This window comes from Haematobia irritans, chromosome 2 (assembly GCF_050003625.1).
Source record: "Haematobia irritans isolate KBUSLIRL chromosome 2, ASM5000362v1, whole genome shotgun sequence".
Classification (NCBI taxonomy): Eukaryota; Metazoa; Arthropoda; class Insecta; order Diptera; family Muscidae; genus Haematobia; species Haematobia irritans.
The window spans coordinates 231,204,910-231,224,102 of NC_134398.1; the positions used below are offsets into that span (position 1 = coordinate 231,204,910).

The 19,193-nt window shown below is 32.9% G+C and overlaps 1 protein-coding gene across 4 annotated transcripts; it reads right to left on the bottom strand.

Annotated features, from left to right (window-relative positions):
• Positions 1 to 69: 69 nt before the first annotated feature.
• On the bottom strand, positions 70 to 18,463 carry Nin (blastoderm-specific gene 25D). 4 transcript variants are annotated; one of them, XM_075297840.1, is made up of 8 exons: positions 17,710 to 18,463; positions 13,951 to 14,391; positions 12,777 to 12,872; positions 11,926 to 12,299; positions 10,431 to 11,869; positions 4,652 to 5,042; positions 4,463 to 4,574; positions 70 to 3,967 (listed from the first exon to the last, which is right to left on the bottom strand). In XM_075297840.1, the coding sequence occupies exons 1-8, from the start codon at positions 18,065 to 18,067 to the stop codon at positions 3,720 to 3,722; spliced, it is 3,459 nt and encodes a 1,152-aa protein (XP_075153955.1). In that variant the 5' UTR covers positions 18,068 to 18,463; the 3' UTR covers positions 70 to 3,719. The 4 variants fall into 4 exon arrangements, with proteins under 4 accessions (XP_075153955.1, XP_075153954.1, XP_075153957.1 ...); XM_075297839.1 differs by having other exon boundaries at positions 4,652 to 5,078; XM_075297842.1 differs by lacking the exon at positions 17,710 to 18,463 and adding an exon at positions 14,486 to 14,604 and having other exon boundaries at positions 4,652 to 5,078.
• Positions 18,464 to 19,193: the final 730 nt, after the last annotated feature.

A 19,193-nucleotide genomic window follows, 5' to 3' on the forward strand; every position in this document is an offset into this window, starting at 1 on the left:
TCGTTTTATTTTTTGTTCTCTATATTATTGGGATTTTTGTATTTGTTTTACTAAAATTTACAGTCAACATTATTAAAATATGTTTCACTTTTTATTTATTGAATAACAATATGAAGAGATTAACTTAAAAATATAAGTTGAAAAAAGGTTTAAAATAATAAATTAGCAAGTCCATATTAAGAAAATTGAAAAAAATTAATACTTTATAATAGGATATGTACAGGATAAAATAGGCACTAAAAATCTCCAAATCAAGATAAGATGATAAAAAAATCGATAAATACATTGCATTATAATTATTAAATAGAACAAAACAATATTTCGAGAGCTTTAAAAAGTATAATAAAGAAGAAGAAAATTCAATGTTAATAGGTTTATTTTCTAACGGAATATTTTCGAATTCGTATTGAAGCTCCTGATATTACAATAATACTGGCGTATCTACTGCAGCTAAGAGCATATTGGAAATTGTTTTTTTATACTTAAAACATCCTCTATGTAATACAAGTAAAATCCTTCTTTTAATACTGGATAGAAAAGTAGCTGCGGTCTATAATGAAACCATAAAAACGATTCATACAGAAAAAAAACAAAAATAGGCAATTCTGTCATCAACTAATTAAGTATGTTGCAGAAACTCCTTAAAAATCCAAAGATCGGATTTAAAGGCAACGGTTCAAAATCACAAAAAAGTACATTTCAGATGCACAGAAAGCCGGGGCCGCATATATGTTAATTCTAAATGGAGATTGTATTGAAAAACTGAACATTGATGATCTTAAAAACACTCATTTATTTTCAAGTTTGTCGCAAATCTGATTAAAATTCATGCTCGAGATGTGAAATGGGAAAATTCGCATATACAATTATGACATGAAAAAAAATCTGATTCTGAATATCAGTCAAAAATGTTTTTAAATTCTCAAAATTGGGCTGATGTTGTAAATCATGTGGTATAAATTTCATGTAAATATAATCGGATTTAACATATCTGATAAATCGTCTATAAAGAGACTATATCAACATGTGAAACTATATCACCTAGAAGAGCATAATATGCACTGTTGTGAAGAGGTCTGTCAGACAAACTTACCAACAGGAAGATTGAGATAATTGAGACGTATTGGAACATGGTTTGTGTACTCGCTCTTGGTTAATCCTGTTTCTGAGAGAGTTTGAACAATCTTAAAAAAAAATTGATAGTTTCATCGCAAAGTGTAGTTTACTTAAATTATAATATCATACAATCAATACAGAACTTGGTTGAATTTGGAAAATTGGACTATATAACTAATATTAGAATCAAAAATAGGATTTGCAGGGCATAGTTTACTTAAATTATAATATCATACAATCAATACAGATCTTGGTTGGATTTGGAAAATTGGACTATATAACTAAAATTAGAATAAAAAAATAGGATTTGCAAAGTAGTAAATAAAAAAATCCTATTAATCTCGGCATGTCTAAACATAACAAATGACACCATATAAGCCGATCTTCAGTTTATATGGATATCTTGAGCAACCTTGTGACTCATTTACAGAAAGTTGGTTCCATGAAATATATGTACACTCATAGAAAAAAGACTGCCGTAATAGCAAACACTGACTGAAAAAAACTGCTGTTTTTGCCAATGTTGTTGCTAAGACAGCAAACAATCTACGATTTTGGAACGGTAGACTTATTACTAAAAAGTCAGTAGTTTGCTTAAATTCTCTGCTGATCCGAATTAACTTATAATTTCACTCCAGACTATCTGAGAGAATTAACGTGACAGTAAGTCCGAAACAGTCGGATATCACACATTGGACCTCGAAAAAAACAATTTCAACTAATGTAATCTGCTAATTCAGCAGCGACGTTTGTCAAAAACTTTCAATAGTATTTGTTTACTATTTCAGCAATGAAACATGTTTTTCAACTGCATTGACTCTTTCCCTTTGTCAGCGAACAAAACCTACTGTTTTAGAAAACTGTTTTGCTGTTATGACCAACACGTGGTATGCGCTGCGTAAAGAATATAAATCAATATAGCGTATGATGCTTAATTATCAACAATGGTCTATGTACTATTTCTAGATCCATAATATAAGTGATTTAATATCATTCCAATGTGAGAAAGTGACTAGGTATTAATCAACTTCAAATCTAAAACAAAATCTCGAGCGGCTCGAAACTGCAATTCCATCTAAGCTCCTATCTACATCACAATTAATCGGTTCTCAGTTAATGTTTTTCAGGAGAATTTATTGCATGCATTAATAATAACTTGTTTGCTATTAGTTTTTTTTTTTTTTGAGTGTATTTAATCAAACAATATATAAAAATATTTAAAAACTCGAATGATTTGTTTAAATTCTAACAAAATTCTAACTAAATGATTTATTTTGTTGGTTCAACTGATTAAAATAATGTTTGAATTCGAATTTTAAGAAAATTTTTGTCTGGCTGCAAAAACAGAAATAATTACCTAATTTGGGTTTGGCTCCCTTAGCTCCAGTAGAAACGTTTTATAAAATGATATACGAATTTGTGAACATAGACCTTCAAACTGTTGTTTTAATAGGGAATAAATTTATATTTCATTATAAATTAATGTTCACCATAAGCCATTGCTTGAAGATATTTAAAACATATTGATATTAAAATATGCTGTATTATATTGTATATGTAAAAATAAAAATATAACAAGATAGAAATATAATGAGCAAAAAATATATAATAATTCAGTTCAACAAAGTTTCATTTGGAAAACAAGGTATAGATAAATATAGTACATAGATAGGGGTAGGAGGAAATTTAGGTTTTTTTTTACATAAGAAAATGTATAAATTATTGTAAAATTTTAGTAAAACTTAATTTTCTACATTATCTATTTGTTTGTTTATAAATAAATATTCTTTCACATTGTTCTCTATGCATTACTAAAAATAAAATAAAAGAGCATTGATAATCTTTATTTACCATATAAAACGAAATTATATAGGACCAAAAGATGGATATGCTTATCCCCATATAAATTCGTCTTATATAATTTCTACTTTGTTTCAATACAACATTTGTTTTTCTTTATATGCCTTGTGCGTTTTTGAAATTATCTTGGATTTCAAATGGAATTTTTTCATGTCTTTCTGTCAAAACCTAATAAAAATAATAAATAGATATAGAAATAGTTCTTTGTTTTGTTTTTGCTAAGGATTCGTTGTAACCGAAAATATTCGTTTTTGGATTGTTTGTGGTTTAAATAAATTAAAATTAAGTAAGTATAAGTAGGTAATCTATTGGAAGGCATTATAGGTTCGGTTGAATTAATAACTTCATTTGTAATTATGTACTACATTTTTTTTGAAAACTATAGGAATCATGTCTATGTAGGGAGTGCTAATGTAGTTTATTTTTTCTATAGGATGAAATGGCTTACCTTGATGTGGGGAAAATAAGGTATTTTAATATGCTTTGTGACACGCAGTGATCTCTAGCCAAAAAACCACATGTGCTGCTTGATTAAAAACGTTCAAGGGAATTTTGGGTTTTGTTAGTGCAGACTCCTATTTAGAATTTATACCCTTCTTGGGAATTTCTCACTAGGAAATATCCATTAGTAATTGGATATTAATGATTTAGAATTCTTAAGGAGACATGTAAAAGATAAAACTTGAAATATTTTAATACAATGTCTTTGTTGCTTTTGTGTAATTCTATCTAATGGTAAGCTATTAAGGCATTCCTGGTAACACTGATATATTCTGTCTTTGTTGTTGCTGTTGTTGTATCATATTTGCTCGTAATCGTTGCTGTTCCATCCTCTGCACAGAGGCAGTTAAATGAGAATTTTCCACATAGAGATCTTTAACAAGAATGTCAGCGTTTTGTAAACGCTGAACTTGTTCAGTAATCACGGCTGTTTGATCCTCTAAGCGACGGTGTAAATCGTTTAGCTCTATCTGATGATGGCGCCATGATTCTGAAATTGTTAACAACAAATCGAATTAGGTAATTACACAGAAAACAAATATCACGAAAATATTTCCAATTAAAAAAAAGATGATTGAAGTTGATTTTTTTTTAATTAATAAATTAATTGATTCAATTGACTTTTTAATCAAGATAGAAACATTAAGTTAAATAAGTCAATGATTGAAAATAAGTTTTTAATTAAAAAAATTAATTGATACAAGTAATATTTTAATCCAACTCGGAAGAAAAAGTCAGTAAAAAAAAACACAAAACTTTTTTTATGATTCAATCAAGAAATTAATTGATCCAATTAATTTTTTAATTGAAATTTCTTCAATCACAGAAATGATAGTATCAATTAAAAAATTAATTGAACGTAAATTAAAAAATTAATTGATACTATTAATTTTTGTGATTGATTTTTGTTTCAATTAAAAAATTTGTGGAATCAATTAAATTTTTAACTCGACTCGACTCTAATGAATTCCCCAATTATACCTACGTTGCATTATTGACTCAGTATATTGCTGCTGTTGTTTTATAACATTCTGCAAATGACGATTCTTCAATTCCAATTGATTTACTCTTTGAATCAATGAAGGATGTGCTGTCCGCTACAAATAAAACAGACAAAACAAAACATCAATACTTCGCATTTCACTACCATAGATATGAGTGCGTGTTCACTAACCGCATAGGCTTTCTCTAATACTGGCTTAGCTTCTTGTAATTGCTGTAATTCCATGATTAAACCATCTCGTTGCAAAGACAAATCTTTGATTTGATCCTTCAATGAGAGTTCGAAGAATTTCAAGCGTTTTAATTCTTCCTTTAAACCGCTAGGCGTTGGACTAGTAGAACTATTCTTTGAACTATTGCCGTTCGATTTCATAGCGGCCAGATGTGCGTTACGCTGTTGACTGTGATTCGAATGAACGCTATGGGTTTCGAAACTTTTGCCTGATGTCGTTGAGGAGGTCTCACAATCGGCTACATCTCCCGCTTCTGAAGGTGCTGTGGCCTGAGATTGTGACTGATGAGGTTTCTCAATGGGAGACTGCAGTGATGTTTGTGGTGGAGTGCTGAAAATTGTAGTTTCCGATGTGGATAAATTTATGCTAAAACAAAAAATGTGAACAACGCAAAAGATTTAAGTGTTTGTTAGTTTCGTGTCGATTTCTTGAGTAACAAATTAGCTGGCGATTTTAGTTTATTATTACCCTAATAAAAATAACACGATAAGTTCACCTACAAAACAACCAACAATTTGAACCCATTGGGGGACATGTACAATATATTTTCAACTGATTTTTCTACAAAATATGGTATTCATATTATGATGGAATTATATAATTTCATACATTTAATATGACGAATTATATGACGATATTTATTTTTAATGTCATCTCATTTGAAATATCTGGTAACCTATAGACAGGAATAGGAAAAATTTCTGTAAAGATTCAAGCCGACATTTTTGTCACTCGGGAACTAAAGCAATTTTAATGGATAGAAAAACTGAATGGCTAGATCAATGCTGAATCACAAAGAGCACTAGATTTCACGATTTCGGGTTCTAACTTCAGTCGATTTAAGTAGTAAAGTCAGGGCACAATTTTCAGCACACGTATTTTTGGGCTCGTAAACGCGACAACTTAAAAAATGGTTCTAGAGGTTTAAACAGGAAAATCGGGTCGTTGGTCCATATGGTCGTGGGTTCGATTCCTGCTACGACCGAACACCAAAAAGTTTTTCAGCGGTGGATTATCCCACCTCAGTAATGCTGGTGACTTTTCTGGGGGTTTCAAAGCTTCTCTAAGTGGTTTCACTGGAATGTGGAACGCCGTTCGGACTCGGCTATAAAAAGGAGGTCCCTTGTTATTGAGCTCACAATGGACTGAATAGTCTAAGTGAGCCTGATACATCGAGCTGCCACATAACCTAACCTAACCTAATAAAAAACAAGTAAGGAAAGTCTAAAGTCGGGCGGGCCCGACTATATTACACCCTTCACCATTTTGTAAGTCCACATTTTCGATACCATATCAAATCCGTCCAATGTGTTGGATGCTATATGAATCCATACACATATATTCTGTATATCTGAGCAGATCTGTACAGAGTTCTACAATACTTATAGATTTTACATTTAAGTCGGCTAATGCGCTGAGGTGGAACACAATGTTAGTAAAAAAATATAGGAAACATTTAAATATGAACCAATTTTGAGGCAACTTCGCAAAAGTGCATTTATGATTTATCGGTCGATAGATGTGTAATAGAGTAATAGGAAAATTTGAGTCATTTTCATAAGTTTTCGACTTAGCAGTGGCGATTTGATAAGGAAAATGTAGGTATTTCGGCCAGTTTTGCCTAAATAGGAAACACATATATATGGAATCTATATCGAAATCTGAACCGATTGCAATCAAATTTCACATGCATAGTTACTATGTTGAATCTACTTCCTGTGCAAAATTTCACGTAAATCGGATAACAACTTTGACCTCTGTGGTCATATTACGGATAATCGGGCGAAAGATATATATGGGAGCTATATCAAAATCTGAACCGATTTCAACCAAACTAAACACGCATATGCAGAACATTAATTCTACTGTCTGTGCAAAGTTTCAAGTTCAATTCTACTCCCTCTGCAAAATTTCACGTAAATCAGAGTAACACTTTTGCCTCTGTGGGCATGTTAGTCCAAATTGGGCGAATGATATATATGGGAGCTATATCTCAATCTGAACCGACTGCAACTAAATTTTGCACAATTAACGATACTATAAAACGTACTACTTGTGCAAAATTTCAAGAAACTCAGAGCAAAACTCTGGCTTTTGAGGCCATATAAATCCAAATCGGACGAAAGATATATATGGGAGCTATATATAAATCGGAACCGATTTTAACCAAATTAAGCACACTTAACGATACTATTAAACGTACTTGTTGTACAAAATTTTAATCAAATCAGAGCAAAACTCTGGCTTTTGAAGCCATATAAGTCAAAATCGGACGAAAAATATATAGGGGAGCTATATCTAAATCTGAACCGATTTCAACTAAATTTGGCACAATTAACGATACTATTAAACGTACTCGCTGTGCAAAATTTGAAGCAAATCAGGGCAAAACTCTCGCTTTTGGGGTCATATAAGTCAAAATCGGACGAAAGATATATATGGGAGCTATATATAAATCTGAACCGATTTAGCTGATATTTGGTAGTTTTTACGGGACTGACAAAACATTCAGATGTACAAAATTTGAAGAACGTCGGTTCATAAATACGTGAATTATGATCAAATCGGTGATAACTATATGGCAGCTATATCTAAATCTGAACCGATTTTTTTCCAAAATCAATAGCGATTGTCTTCTACCCGAAGAAAGACGTTATGTCAAATTTGAGGACGATCGGACTTAAACTACGACCTGTACTTTGTGCACAAAATTACATATACAGACAGACGGACGGACAGACAGACAGACAGACGGACATCGCTAAATCGACTCAGAATTTAATTTATACTAAAAGACGGGTCTATGACAATTATTTCTTGGCGTTACATACAAATGCACAAACTTATTATACCCTGTACCACAGTAGTGGTGAAGGGTATAAAAATATTTAGCATTTTTCATACTTCGTTTTCCCCGTTGTTGATATATATACTAATCCAGCAAACAGTGTTAGTTTGCTGAAACAGCAAACATTGTCTGCTATTTTCAAGGTTCATACTAAAATACGTTTTATATTATCTTAAGCAAACAAACATTTTAAACTAGGCACTATAGTAACACAATCTTGCCTGTTCTGGTATGGCTTTCGTAAGGTGCACACTTAAGCGGTGTTCTGGACTACTCTTTTCACCGTCACAGACTTGAAAAACGAAAACGAACATTTTTCTGTGTGGGCCATGTGTACAGCTATCGTATGTTAGGACAGTTAGAAGATTTTTTTTAACACAAATAAATAGCAGATTCTGAATCTTTAATATATTTTTATATTTTTTTACACAATAAGAGCAAAATCACTTACATATGGCATGAAATACGATTTTAAAAAATATCTAAAATTTTAGTAAAAAATCTTCTGTTTTTTTTTCAATTTTTATACCATTACATTGTTTCTGTCTGCATTTACATTTTTCGATCAGAAGTCAGAAAAAGTGTTCCTACATGTGAGTCAGAAAAACTTTTTGAGAGGTGTGAAGAATGTGTGGTGTGCAGTGTGGTGAGAGCCAAAACAGGCATGAATATATTTTGTATTTACACAAATATCTGACATTTATCATAAAAAAAACTATTTTTGGTTCTTAAAGGAGCTTTGGGTAACATTTTAAATCCAAACAATTTTACAATTTCCAGCTAGACCCTGAAGTACAAGAGTATAAGAACACATATCGACTGTTATTTTTAGCAGACATTTCTTTAAGGTTAAGGTTTTTTAAGGTTCGCAGGAATAAAGAAAGCAGGTATAAACGAACCCGAGTTGGCCCTCAAAAGCGACTTTTAGATTTTTTCGCTAAAAAGGTCTATTATTCGGTCAATTTCGACCAACATCAAAAGTCGATTAGGTGATTTTGAAGATTACCAAAAACTGACTTGGTCTTGTTTTTACAAAAATTCGAGTAGTCGAGATGTTTTTGGCTTTTGAATCTCTAATTTCAATAATCGCGAAAGATGATAATATATGTTCAGTTTTCAATAAAACGATATTAAATTTACCATGACTTCAAAAAATTATTTTCTAATTTAAAAAGAAAATATATGTAGTCCGACGGGGTTACACACCAGAGAACGGCTGCGATTTACCGACCAGTGTATTTAGTAAACACCAATATTTGCAATCTTAAAACACCAATTGGTAAAAAATGTTCAACCACCAATATCCAATGAAACCGACGACTGTCGGTGTTTGTTAGTATAAGTGTTGGTTTGTTAGTATAAGTGTTGAAAACACCGCAGTAATGCAATCACACAAATTGGTTACCCATATCTCAGCACTTTGGTATTCTCTTATTTGGTACTCTCTCAATTCTCTTGAGCTAATGCCAACTGCTGGTAATTGTTGTTGTTGAGTGCAATCACACTTAAGTGCCACACTCGTTTTTTGTTTACCGAGCGTTGTTGTCGATCGGTTTAAGATTGCAAGATACTGCATACGAACATTGTTATATACTAGTGGTGTTTTTATTCTCGCATTTGTATCAATGTAAAAGATCGCATGGTAATTGGTGTTTTACTCACTGCCACCGACATTTTGTGGGTAAGATTGCAATACGAAAAAAGCCATCGGTTGCAGTTCTCTGTTCCACACCATTTATGAAATCGCTTAGAGATTCTTTGAAATAAATAACTAAAATGTGTATAATAGAAATGGTCGTTTTAGGCGGAAACTAATAAATTGGGTACAGGAAACTAATAAATTTGGTCTTTTAATGATCTAGATATATAAATAGGAAAAGGTTAGGTGGCAGCCCGATGTATCAGGCTCACTTAGACTATTCAGTTCATTGTGATACCACAGTGGTGAATTTCTCTCTTATCACTGAGTGCTGCCCGATAAAAAATAGGAAAAGGTTTCGTTTTATTTAAATTTTAAAAAATTATGTCTTGCACGGAACCTTCTACGCAATAGTTAAAAACTGTGCATACAAACCAAACAGAGTTCCCCAAAAAGTACGTTAAATGTTAACCTCCACCAAACTCAACAAATTTGTATAATTCCCCATTCCTTGTAGACCAGCGTTATTTGTATTAACCAAGAAATGAAACAGCGAAAGTAACCAACAAAAAAATAATTACATGCTTGAAATCCACCAAATAAGTCTATAGCGAATTAATAATAAAAAAACAAAATACATAAAAACTCAGTATAATAAAAATGATACATTTTATTTACAACATAGATTGATTTTCAATAGGTTAGTCTAAATGTGATAATTAAAACTAGAGGGTGGAGGATACCGGCAGGAGTTAAGAAATTATAAAAACGTGTTCTCATTGGTATTTAGTGTAAGAATTATTCTCTTTGAGAACATTTTTAACGAACTTTTGAAGTCAACTTTATTTATTTACACATATATGTATGAATCTTTCTATATACAATGCAAGGGTCGTATTCATAAAGACAAATACTTTTCAAAGTAATAATGAAAAGCAGTAATTATTTATGAACAAGACCCTTACTTTTTGTCCTTTGGGAGGCTAAAATCAAAGCACATTGCCAATTAGCCAATTAGAATTTTTTTTTTGTGGAGAGGGGAAACCGATCGTGTGTGTTAGACGATTCTCAAAGGGAAGGAGCAGCTAAAAATGTGATTATGTTAATGAATGATTTAAATTAATATGGGGAATAAGTTAAGTATAAATGAATTATGTTAAACACAAAACAAATAGCAAGCATTGAAAACGAAACGGAATCAACTGAATTTAAGTTTCCTTGGAATACTCACCGTACTGCGTGATTGCTCGCCGGTGTTATGGATAATATAGTTGGTAAATTATTTTCTAGTGGTTGACATGTCTTTGATGGCTCTTGAATTGTGCTCTGATGCCAAAGATAACTAATCGGAGAACTGGCCGGACTACATGACTCTGCTAGATTGGTATTTATCGTGTTAGGAGCATTTTCTGGCTTCAACTCGTATGCACCGGTAAGTATTTCAACACTTTCTCCCAAACGCAAACGAAGATCTTCAATTTCATTTTGAAGAGCTTCAATTTCCCGAGACTTTTCTTCGAACATTTTACGAGCATTTTCTCGTATTTCTTCGGCCTCGGCTTCTAGATCAGCATACTGCTGTTCAAGCATGTCTTTCTCTTCGATGGGCGAGAGTCGACCATCTTTGCTGAATTGTTCCTCATATTCGCGAACCTTTTCCATGAGTTCTGTGAATTTTTTGTCACTCTCCTGTTGTTCTTCTTCGTAAATTTGTCGCTCCTTGTCGAAGAGGGCCCTCTCCTCGGTTAACTTAGCTTGCCAATAGTCTTCACAATCTTCATATGCTTTTTGCATTTGTTCCAAACTAGCTTCCAGCTCCTTGCAGCGTTCTTCGGGGGTGGGGGAGGATGACGTAGTAGGCTCGGCATTGACCACGCGTGATTCTTTTGCAAGTTTCAGTTGCTCTTCCAATTCTGTGATACGCTTTTTGAGAGCATCCATTTCCTCTTGGGCCTGTTTGGACAGTTTGATGTGGTGTGTATTCTGTAATTCAGAATTTAAAGCCATCCACTCTCCGCTGGTATCACTTGCCTCGCTGCCTTCATCGTTAGTACATTTTCTCAACTTGCCTAAACGCGGACTTTCTTCAATGAGTCTGGTCTTAGTAGGAGAGTCACCTCGGCGTTTCGTTCCAGTATTTGATAAGCTACCATCATTTTCCTCATGCCCACTAGTGGATTCTTCACTACTTTGCAACGGTTTTTTCGATTTAAGTTTCATTTTATTAAGTTCATGATGCAGAGATTCCACTTCAGCCACAAGCTCATCATTCTTATCTCTAAGATTACAGTTTTCCACCTGTAGACTAGAGATTTTTTCCACCAAATGCAAGACTTCATCATCAGCCATAGACTTTTCATCGTAGTTTTCTCGTTGTTGGCTGGCCCCATGTTTAGTCTCATCCATGTCGGTCAGTTCGCGCTGCAACTCAATGTTCTTCTCTAGCAATTCAGTCAATTGTTTTTGCATTTTGTGTTGCTCAGACTCCAAATCTTCATTTTCTCTGCGTACCAATTCCAGTTCGGTTTTTAACTTAATTTCATCCTGTTCAAAAGTCTTGATACGCGCCTCTAAACGTGAATTGAGATTAGACCAATTTTCACGATCATTAGCCAAACGTGCTGTTAAATCTCTGACAACTCCAGCATGTCGTTGTTCCAGTAGACGTATCTAAGTTTAAAGAAACCCATCAATAGAATTCACATTTAATATATCATTGGACTTACTTCTTTTTTGGTGGCATCTTCCAAGGAAGCATGTCTTTCATCAATTTCTACAGCCAACAAAGCTATGCGTCTATTTGCATCCTTATTATCTGATCTTAGCTTAGTGTTTTCATCATGTAACTGCTTGGAGGCTTGTCTCAGATTTGACAATTCAACCGATTGCAAGGCCAAACAGGCTTTCATTAACGCCATTTGGGGTTCTTCATCTAAATTGGGGATTTCTTCCTCCATTACCTTGTTTAATTGGGCTAAATTGATTTCATCGCTATCGAAACCCAAAGCCAACAGAATACCTCGCCCATTGGGTATTTGCGAACGTTCCCACATGTCCAAAATTGTGTTTACAGGCAGAGTTTCCATAAAAGCTGGCGAATCTGAATGACAAGATACAAATCGTATAAAATATTTCATAAACACACATAATTGACTAACAAAAATTGAGCCTTTATAAAAACATCTCCTCCTCCATCCTCCCTTTAACAAATTAGACTCAATTTTCCTTTTTGGCTTATTAAACAATTTCCATAAAAAAAAAAACTGAAAGACAGTTTAGGAAAGACACAAAAGAAAAAAACTCAAAATAGAAAACAATGAGCTTGTTAAAGGTGTACAAAAGAAAAAGATCGATAGACAGAAGGAGAGTAGTGCCAGGAAAGAACTACAAAATCTATAATTACATGATGTGCTTAAAGTCGGATTTATTTCACTACAGCAACTATATAGCCACTCTAAGAAGAGCGTGCAGTTTATACCACCAGCCATTTTTTAGAAATAATTTTCGATAAATATTTTTTGTTTATTGGTTTCTTACATAGTTATGGCAGTTATTTGCAACAAATTTCAAAACAAACCTTTAGCCAAATGTCCAGTTTTAAAATGAGTTTTGCTTAACTCCCATTCATACGAACTCCAAACAGCGTGCATGGCAGATGAAAGATTTTTCAAACCTAAATTGTTTCCAATATTGTTTTATTTACGCGGTGAAGTTGAAAAGTGAAAGAAGTCAGAATTTGAACTAACCAATAATACAAAATGAAATACAAGATTAAGCATTACTTCCAACAAGAGACAACAAATGTGGATGGGGCTCCCTGGAAAAAAACATTATGCTGCGCGAAGACAAACAGTAGGGACAGAAAGACAAAATAACTATAGAATGTAGTAGTAAGCGAAATAGCGAGATATGGAACATTTCATATTTACAATGGGTTGAAATAACAAAAAATGTAAAATTGATATTGGTGAAAATTTTGGTTGTGGGTAATGAGTTTAAATCGAGTTTCGAGCGAACAACTGTGGTTATTTCACCATAACGTGAAACGCTGTTCGGAGTCGGTTACCAAAAGCAGATTCCCAGTTATGGAATTTAAGATTGTTTTTTACATCAGCAACTTATACTCCGTAAGTAAAAGAATATTAAAAAAAACTTAAGTATTTTCTCTTCTTTGCTATTCCAACCCTATGTGCGAAATTTAGAAAAAGGAAGCGACGTCACAGTTAATTTTATAAATTGACATATTAACAATAAAATTGGATTGTTGTATGGTTTTGCGGGTGGCAATTCAAAACAGATCACATAGCAGCATGAATGCATTTGATGGTCTACAACGACTAGTAGGCATTGACTATAGTGAAGTTCTTAAGCTTGATGTGAAAAATACATGGTAACAACAGACGAAATGATATCAATTATTTTGCATTATATTACTTTCCCTTTACTTTACGAGGGTTGTATCGCTTTACCAACCTCTTGAGGGATTTACGAGCTATACAAAAACAAAAAATCCCACTCTTTCTACATTAGACAAAAGCCTATCATGAATTATGAACTATGCATAAAAAAATTACAATAGAAGTATGCACATATCTAATGTGTTGTCATGGATGAAAAATTCTGTAGAAAATTATATATATGATTATAATGAAAACATAAGCTCTAGAAGATGATTTCAATGTTAAAAAGCACTGAGATGAATTACCAAAAATAAATAAAGCGAATTTTTACAAATCGAAAACACAACTTACCAAGTGATTCAACGCTACTGCTTAGGGGCTTCTTTGCTAGCTGTATTAAAGAATCATTACCAATTTTCACCTTGTTGGCTGTCAATTTTGCTTTGCTCTGCTGAAATAGATTTCTTTGTGCGGGCAAGGAGGCACAACGCTTCAATTTTGTTTCAGTGGGCCCTGTTGTCATACGACGTCTTGAGCCCGGTATATCGGTTTGTGATGATGATCTTTGCACTTGCGCTGTCAGACAACTACGATGTGAGTTACTGTCCTTTTCATCAGTGGATTCCTCTGAATCAGAAGCTGTAAGATCATTGTTTTTTGGAATATGAGGTCTAGAACGTCTTCCGTATTTTTTTGCTCCCACAACTAGTTTTGGTGAAACCTCCCGATCGGAAGATTCCGGAGGACTATCGATATAGGTTTCTTGTTGTTCGTTGAGTATTAAAGCGCGATCTGTAAAAACACATATATGGACGAGATTGTAATTAGAAGAACAACGACAATAATAGCCAATATTGATTATCTTTAAAATCCAAAGATATCTTACGAAGATAACGGGCCAATTCATCCACTGTTGGGTCATTGAAGATTTTGGCCTTTTTATAAAAGAAATGAGTTCCCATTGTTAATGAATGATTTAAATAAATTTAATTTTTTTGCACTAGGACTGTCTATGACGGTTTGTATCTTAAAGACAACTAATGCTTAAAAGCAGTACCGCCCTCCTATATATATGCAAGTACAGGTAATAATTGTAATAAGATATCTTCCAGGATTTCCCATAATGCAAAAATATTTCCACTTATCATTATACCATAATTTAGACAAAAGGCTAAATTCACATATGTCCGGCTAATCTACCTGGAAGAGGTATATAAAAGTCAGGTGTTTCCGATCGTATAAATTCGCGTACCTACATGCTACACAAATGGCTTAGACTATCATAAATAGGATTTACTAAAACTTACATTGCCAAAACTCAATAAAGGTACATGGGTGATGCCATGAACAATAATTAAAATGCTAAAAATTTCTTGCAAGATAATTTGCTTCACAATATTAAAAAAATTTACATAGCAAAAGATAACATCGTTGCTTAGGATAATTAGTAATTAAATAATTGTAATTAATCATTTAATTACTAATTATCGTAAGCAAAGATGCTGGGGTATATTCTGATATTAGGAATCGCAAATCGCAATTTTTTTGTTGGCAATATTTTCTTAACCCTAAAACATATAAATTTAAATTTTGACAACATAGTCCTCTTTAATTAAAAATTCAAATACATACAAATTGAATGTTAGCCCGATAGTATCTCAATTTGTTTGCTCTATAAGAAAACATAATTTTTCGTGGGTGGGGGGCTATCTTTTGCTATGTAAAAATAATTGTCTGTAATGTTGCTTATGTTTTAATAAAATTGAATTTCGGTATAAAATATAATCAACGATTAACGTTTTCTGTGGGGACACGAACCATTAAACTGGAAAAGCGAAATAATCTAAGTGACCAATGTGCACATTAAAACATAACAAAGCACTATCTAAATAGTCACAATCAATTAGATTAGATTATAATAATGACGAATATTTAAAAGAACAGAAACACCTTATAGAATTTTGGGCGAAACATGCACATTTTACTTTCTCCTACGGGAAAGGAAACAATTATATATATGCCCGCCAATTTAATCGGGTCGTATATAAAATACATACCACTATAATAAAAATAATTTCCTTTAAAACATCCGCGTCGTGTCGGATTACTTGAAAATTTATAGAATTTCTGATGAAACATGCACCTTCAAGAAGATCGGTTCAGATGATAATGTTCCCGTAGCTAAATCTAAAATTTCAACAAATGGATTCTGGATCTATAAGACCCACTTTTGTATGTGTTCTAAAGTAATCTTAAGTTTCACTTCGAAGCGAAGAATAAAATTGGATCAAATAATGCATTTAATACGATTTTAGATCTAAATTCTGTAAAGTGTTACCCCTATTACTCGAATGAGCACGAGAACTAAAGTCAGGAAATTTCATTTCGAATTTCAGGCAATTTGGATGATATTTGCGCCTTCTATTCACTCTTGCCAAACATAATTTTTAAAACTTTGAAGAAAATTTTACAAATCTATCAAATGAAAAGAAAATCTCATTTTGAAGTATTTGATCATATTTTTGTGGTTAGTATGAAAAAAATGTTTATTCTTCGAATGAATGAATGACCCCTCCTATCAGAGACAATTTTGTAAAAATGTTATATCTACAGAAAATTTTCTCAACATTTTGTTCCTATAAAAATTTTCTAAAAATTTTATTTCTATAGAAAACGTTCTCAAAATTTAATTTTTTTATAAAAGTTTCTCAAAATGTTATTTTTATATGAAAGTTTCTCAAAATTTTATTTTTATATAAAAGTTTCTCAAAATGTTAAAATAGAAAATTATCTCAAAATTTTAAATATATGTTCTCTATATTTTTCAATTTTTTTTCAAATTTTTTATCTCCATAGAAAGATTTCTTAAAATTTTATATCTATAGAAAATTTTCTCAATATTTTATTTCTATAGAAATTTTTTTCAAATTTTTATTTTATATAGATTTTTTTTTAAATTAAATTTTTAACGAAAAGTTGGCCAAAATGTTATTTCTATAGAAATATTTTTCAAAACTTTATTTGAAAAAGAAAATTTTATTTATATAGAAAATTAAAGTACCTCTTAGTTGAAGAGGAAGGATTTGCAAAATTTACCAAAACATCAAGAATTCTTCCAATCTGCCAAAAATCTAGCATTTTTTGTATGGAGCCTATGTTAAATAAAAAAAGTTTTATAATATTAATATAAGCTACTATAATTCTTGATCGGTTTATACGAAGGAGTCAATATATTATAATGACCATATATGGACTCAATTATGCATGGTATTTAGAGGCCACATACTGATATCGTTAACCAAAATGGATGAAATTTGTACCCCCATGAGGCTGAAGAAATCAAATTTGAGGGTCGGTATATAAGGGAGCTATATATATACTATATAATTATCGACCGATATGGATGGTTATTAGAATGCAACACGTATCAAATTTCAACCGAATCGGATGAAATTTGCTCCTAAAGGAGGCTCAAGGTGTTAAATCAGTGAATCAGTTTATTGGGAGCTATACCTAAAAGTGAGCCGATATGCCCTATTTGCAATACTATACGACCTACAGTGATAACAACTTGTGCCAAATTTCGAGTCGATAGTTTCATTCACTCGGAAGTTTTAACAGATGGATGGTATACAAATTTGTTGCATTTTTTAATTACGCTTGTTTGTGATTATGCGAGCGATGTATTTGTATCCATATACGCGTACAACACAGGGAACACAAACTTATCTTTGCTTATTAGTGTTATTGTTTGTCTGTCTTGACGTAATATAGCGGCGAAAGTGAAAAAGAGTTTCGCATGTTTATGATTGGAAATCACTACCAAAAATATCAAGCTAGGTGTTAATGAAAGGGCAGCCTAACGTTTTTTCATTAAACAATCAATAAATTCTTTGTCTTCTAGGAGTTTCCTTTTTGTTTGTATTTCTTTTGTTCTAGCCCTTATGCAAAAAAAATATTTTCGTATACAAAAAGTACGATATAATCCTCCATAGATTTTGGCATAAATTGGGTAAACGGGAGAGTTGGGCATTCCAAACAAATTTATTTCACATATAGCTCTTTATTACCAATGTTCTTCCTCTTCGTTGCGATCTATATCGAACTTACCAATTGATTTGCCACCGCCATCTCCCGTACATTCGTCGCCTCGTGATGTCTTACAATGTTCGGATGTTGCTGGTTGTGTGTGTTGTTGCTGTGAATTTCCACCACTACCGCCACCCCCACCATCCAATTCAGTGCCTAGAAAGTTTAGCAATGCCTCCTTGAAGTTTTCAAATGTTACATGGGATGTCCGACCCTCTGCAGCCAGACTTTCAATTAGCACCGAACCTTTGTCCCTAAGTTCCAGAAGGCCACACAGGCGACGCAACGATTGCTCATCCAGGTATCCGTGGTTATTGGTATCGCAGCTCTTAAACATTTGATATAACTTAAACTCGTAGGGGTCTTGTGAAAACTCCATGGCTTTTTAGGTTCTTTTGCGTGACAATAATTTCTCTTGTGTTGGTTTCTTTGTGGGAATCGTGCAGTGCTAATCTTCTTTCTCTGCAATTATTATTCTTGTTTTCTATGGTGCTGTCCCGGTTCTGCCTTTTTTCTTGTTTGTACCCCCCCACAAGCAATGACAATATTGATGTTGTGTGAACGAGGCTACTTTTTTCACATCACTGTTTTACGCAATAAATGATAAATTGAAAAACTTGTTTTCATATTAATAATTAGGAATCGTCTAAAACTTTATGTTGAAGCACCGTAATTACAGATTTGCTAATTATAATTAACGAATTTAATTAAAATTGAATTAAATAAAAAAATGGTTCTTTAGATACAGGTTTTGATGGCAAATTTTTTTATTTTTTTTTTTTTGTGTTTTGAAGTTACTTTGGGCGCCAGCTCCAAAAGAACTGCTTAGCCCAGGGTACACTTATAAGGTAGAAAAAGTAAAATGGCCTCTTTTCTTTTAGTACTGGATGGAACATTTGCATTAGGGCTGTCACCAGGGATAAATCCCGTCCCGAAATCCCGGGATTTTCAGGACTGGATTTTTATTTTGAATCCCGGGATTTTTCGGGATCCCGGAAAAATATATCCAATTTGTTAAAATTGTGGGTTTTTATGGTAGTTTATTATTTAATTTAAGTATTCACTCACAAAGTGAGTTAATAAACATTATTGGTACATTGGTCACAAAGTGAGTTAATAAAAATTATTGGTACACCTTGAGTAAGAATTTTTTATACATGAGCCCTGCCAACATTTTTTGAATTTGACGGCACTCCTGAGAATCCCCACCACGTTGAAAACAATCGTATACGACATCCAAACTAGAGGTGTACACGTGAGTAATATTTTACTCACGCTCACGCACACTCACGACGGAAAAATCTTACTCACGCACACTCACGCACGATATTGTTTGGTAGGACTCACGCACACTCACGAAAAGAAAATTTGTATACACGCACACTCACGCACGAAAATGTCGTGACTCACGAAAAATACCGTGACTCACGAAAAATATCGTGACTCACGAAAAATGTCGTGACTCACGAACAATTTTTTGAGTAATTTACCTTAGCGACGCGTCT

Excerpts from the sequence above, each read along its gene's own strand:
- Nin (XM_075297839.1), bottom strand. The coding sequence starts at position 18,067 with ATGGAGTTTTCACAAGACCCCTACGAGTTTAAGTTATATCAAATGTTT. Across the intron at positions 14,392-17,709 it reads TGGCGGTGGCAAATCAATTG|ATCGCGCTTTAATACTCAAC; the intron begins GTAAGTTCGATA and ends GTGTTTTTACAG. Across the intron at positions 5,079-10,430 it reads GCGAGCAATCACGCAGTACG|CATAAATTTATCCACATCGG; the intron begins GTGAGTATTCCA and ends TTTTTGTTTTAG.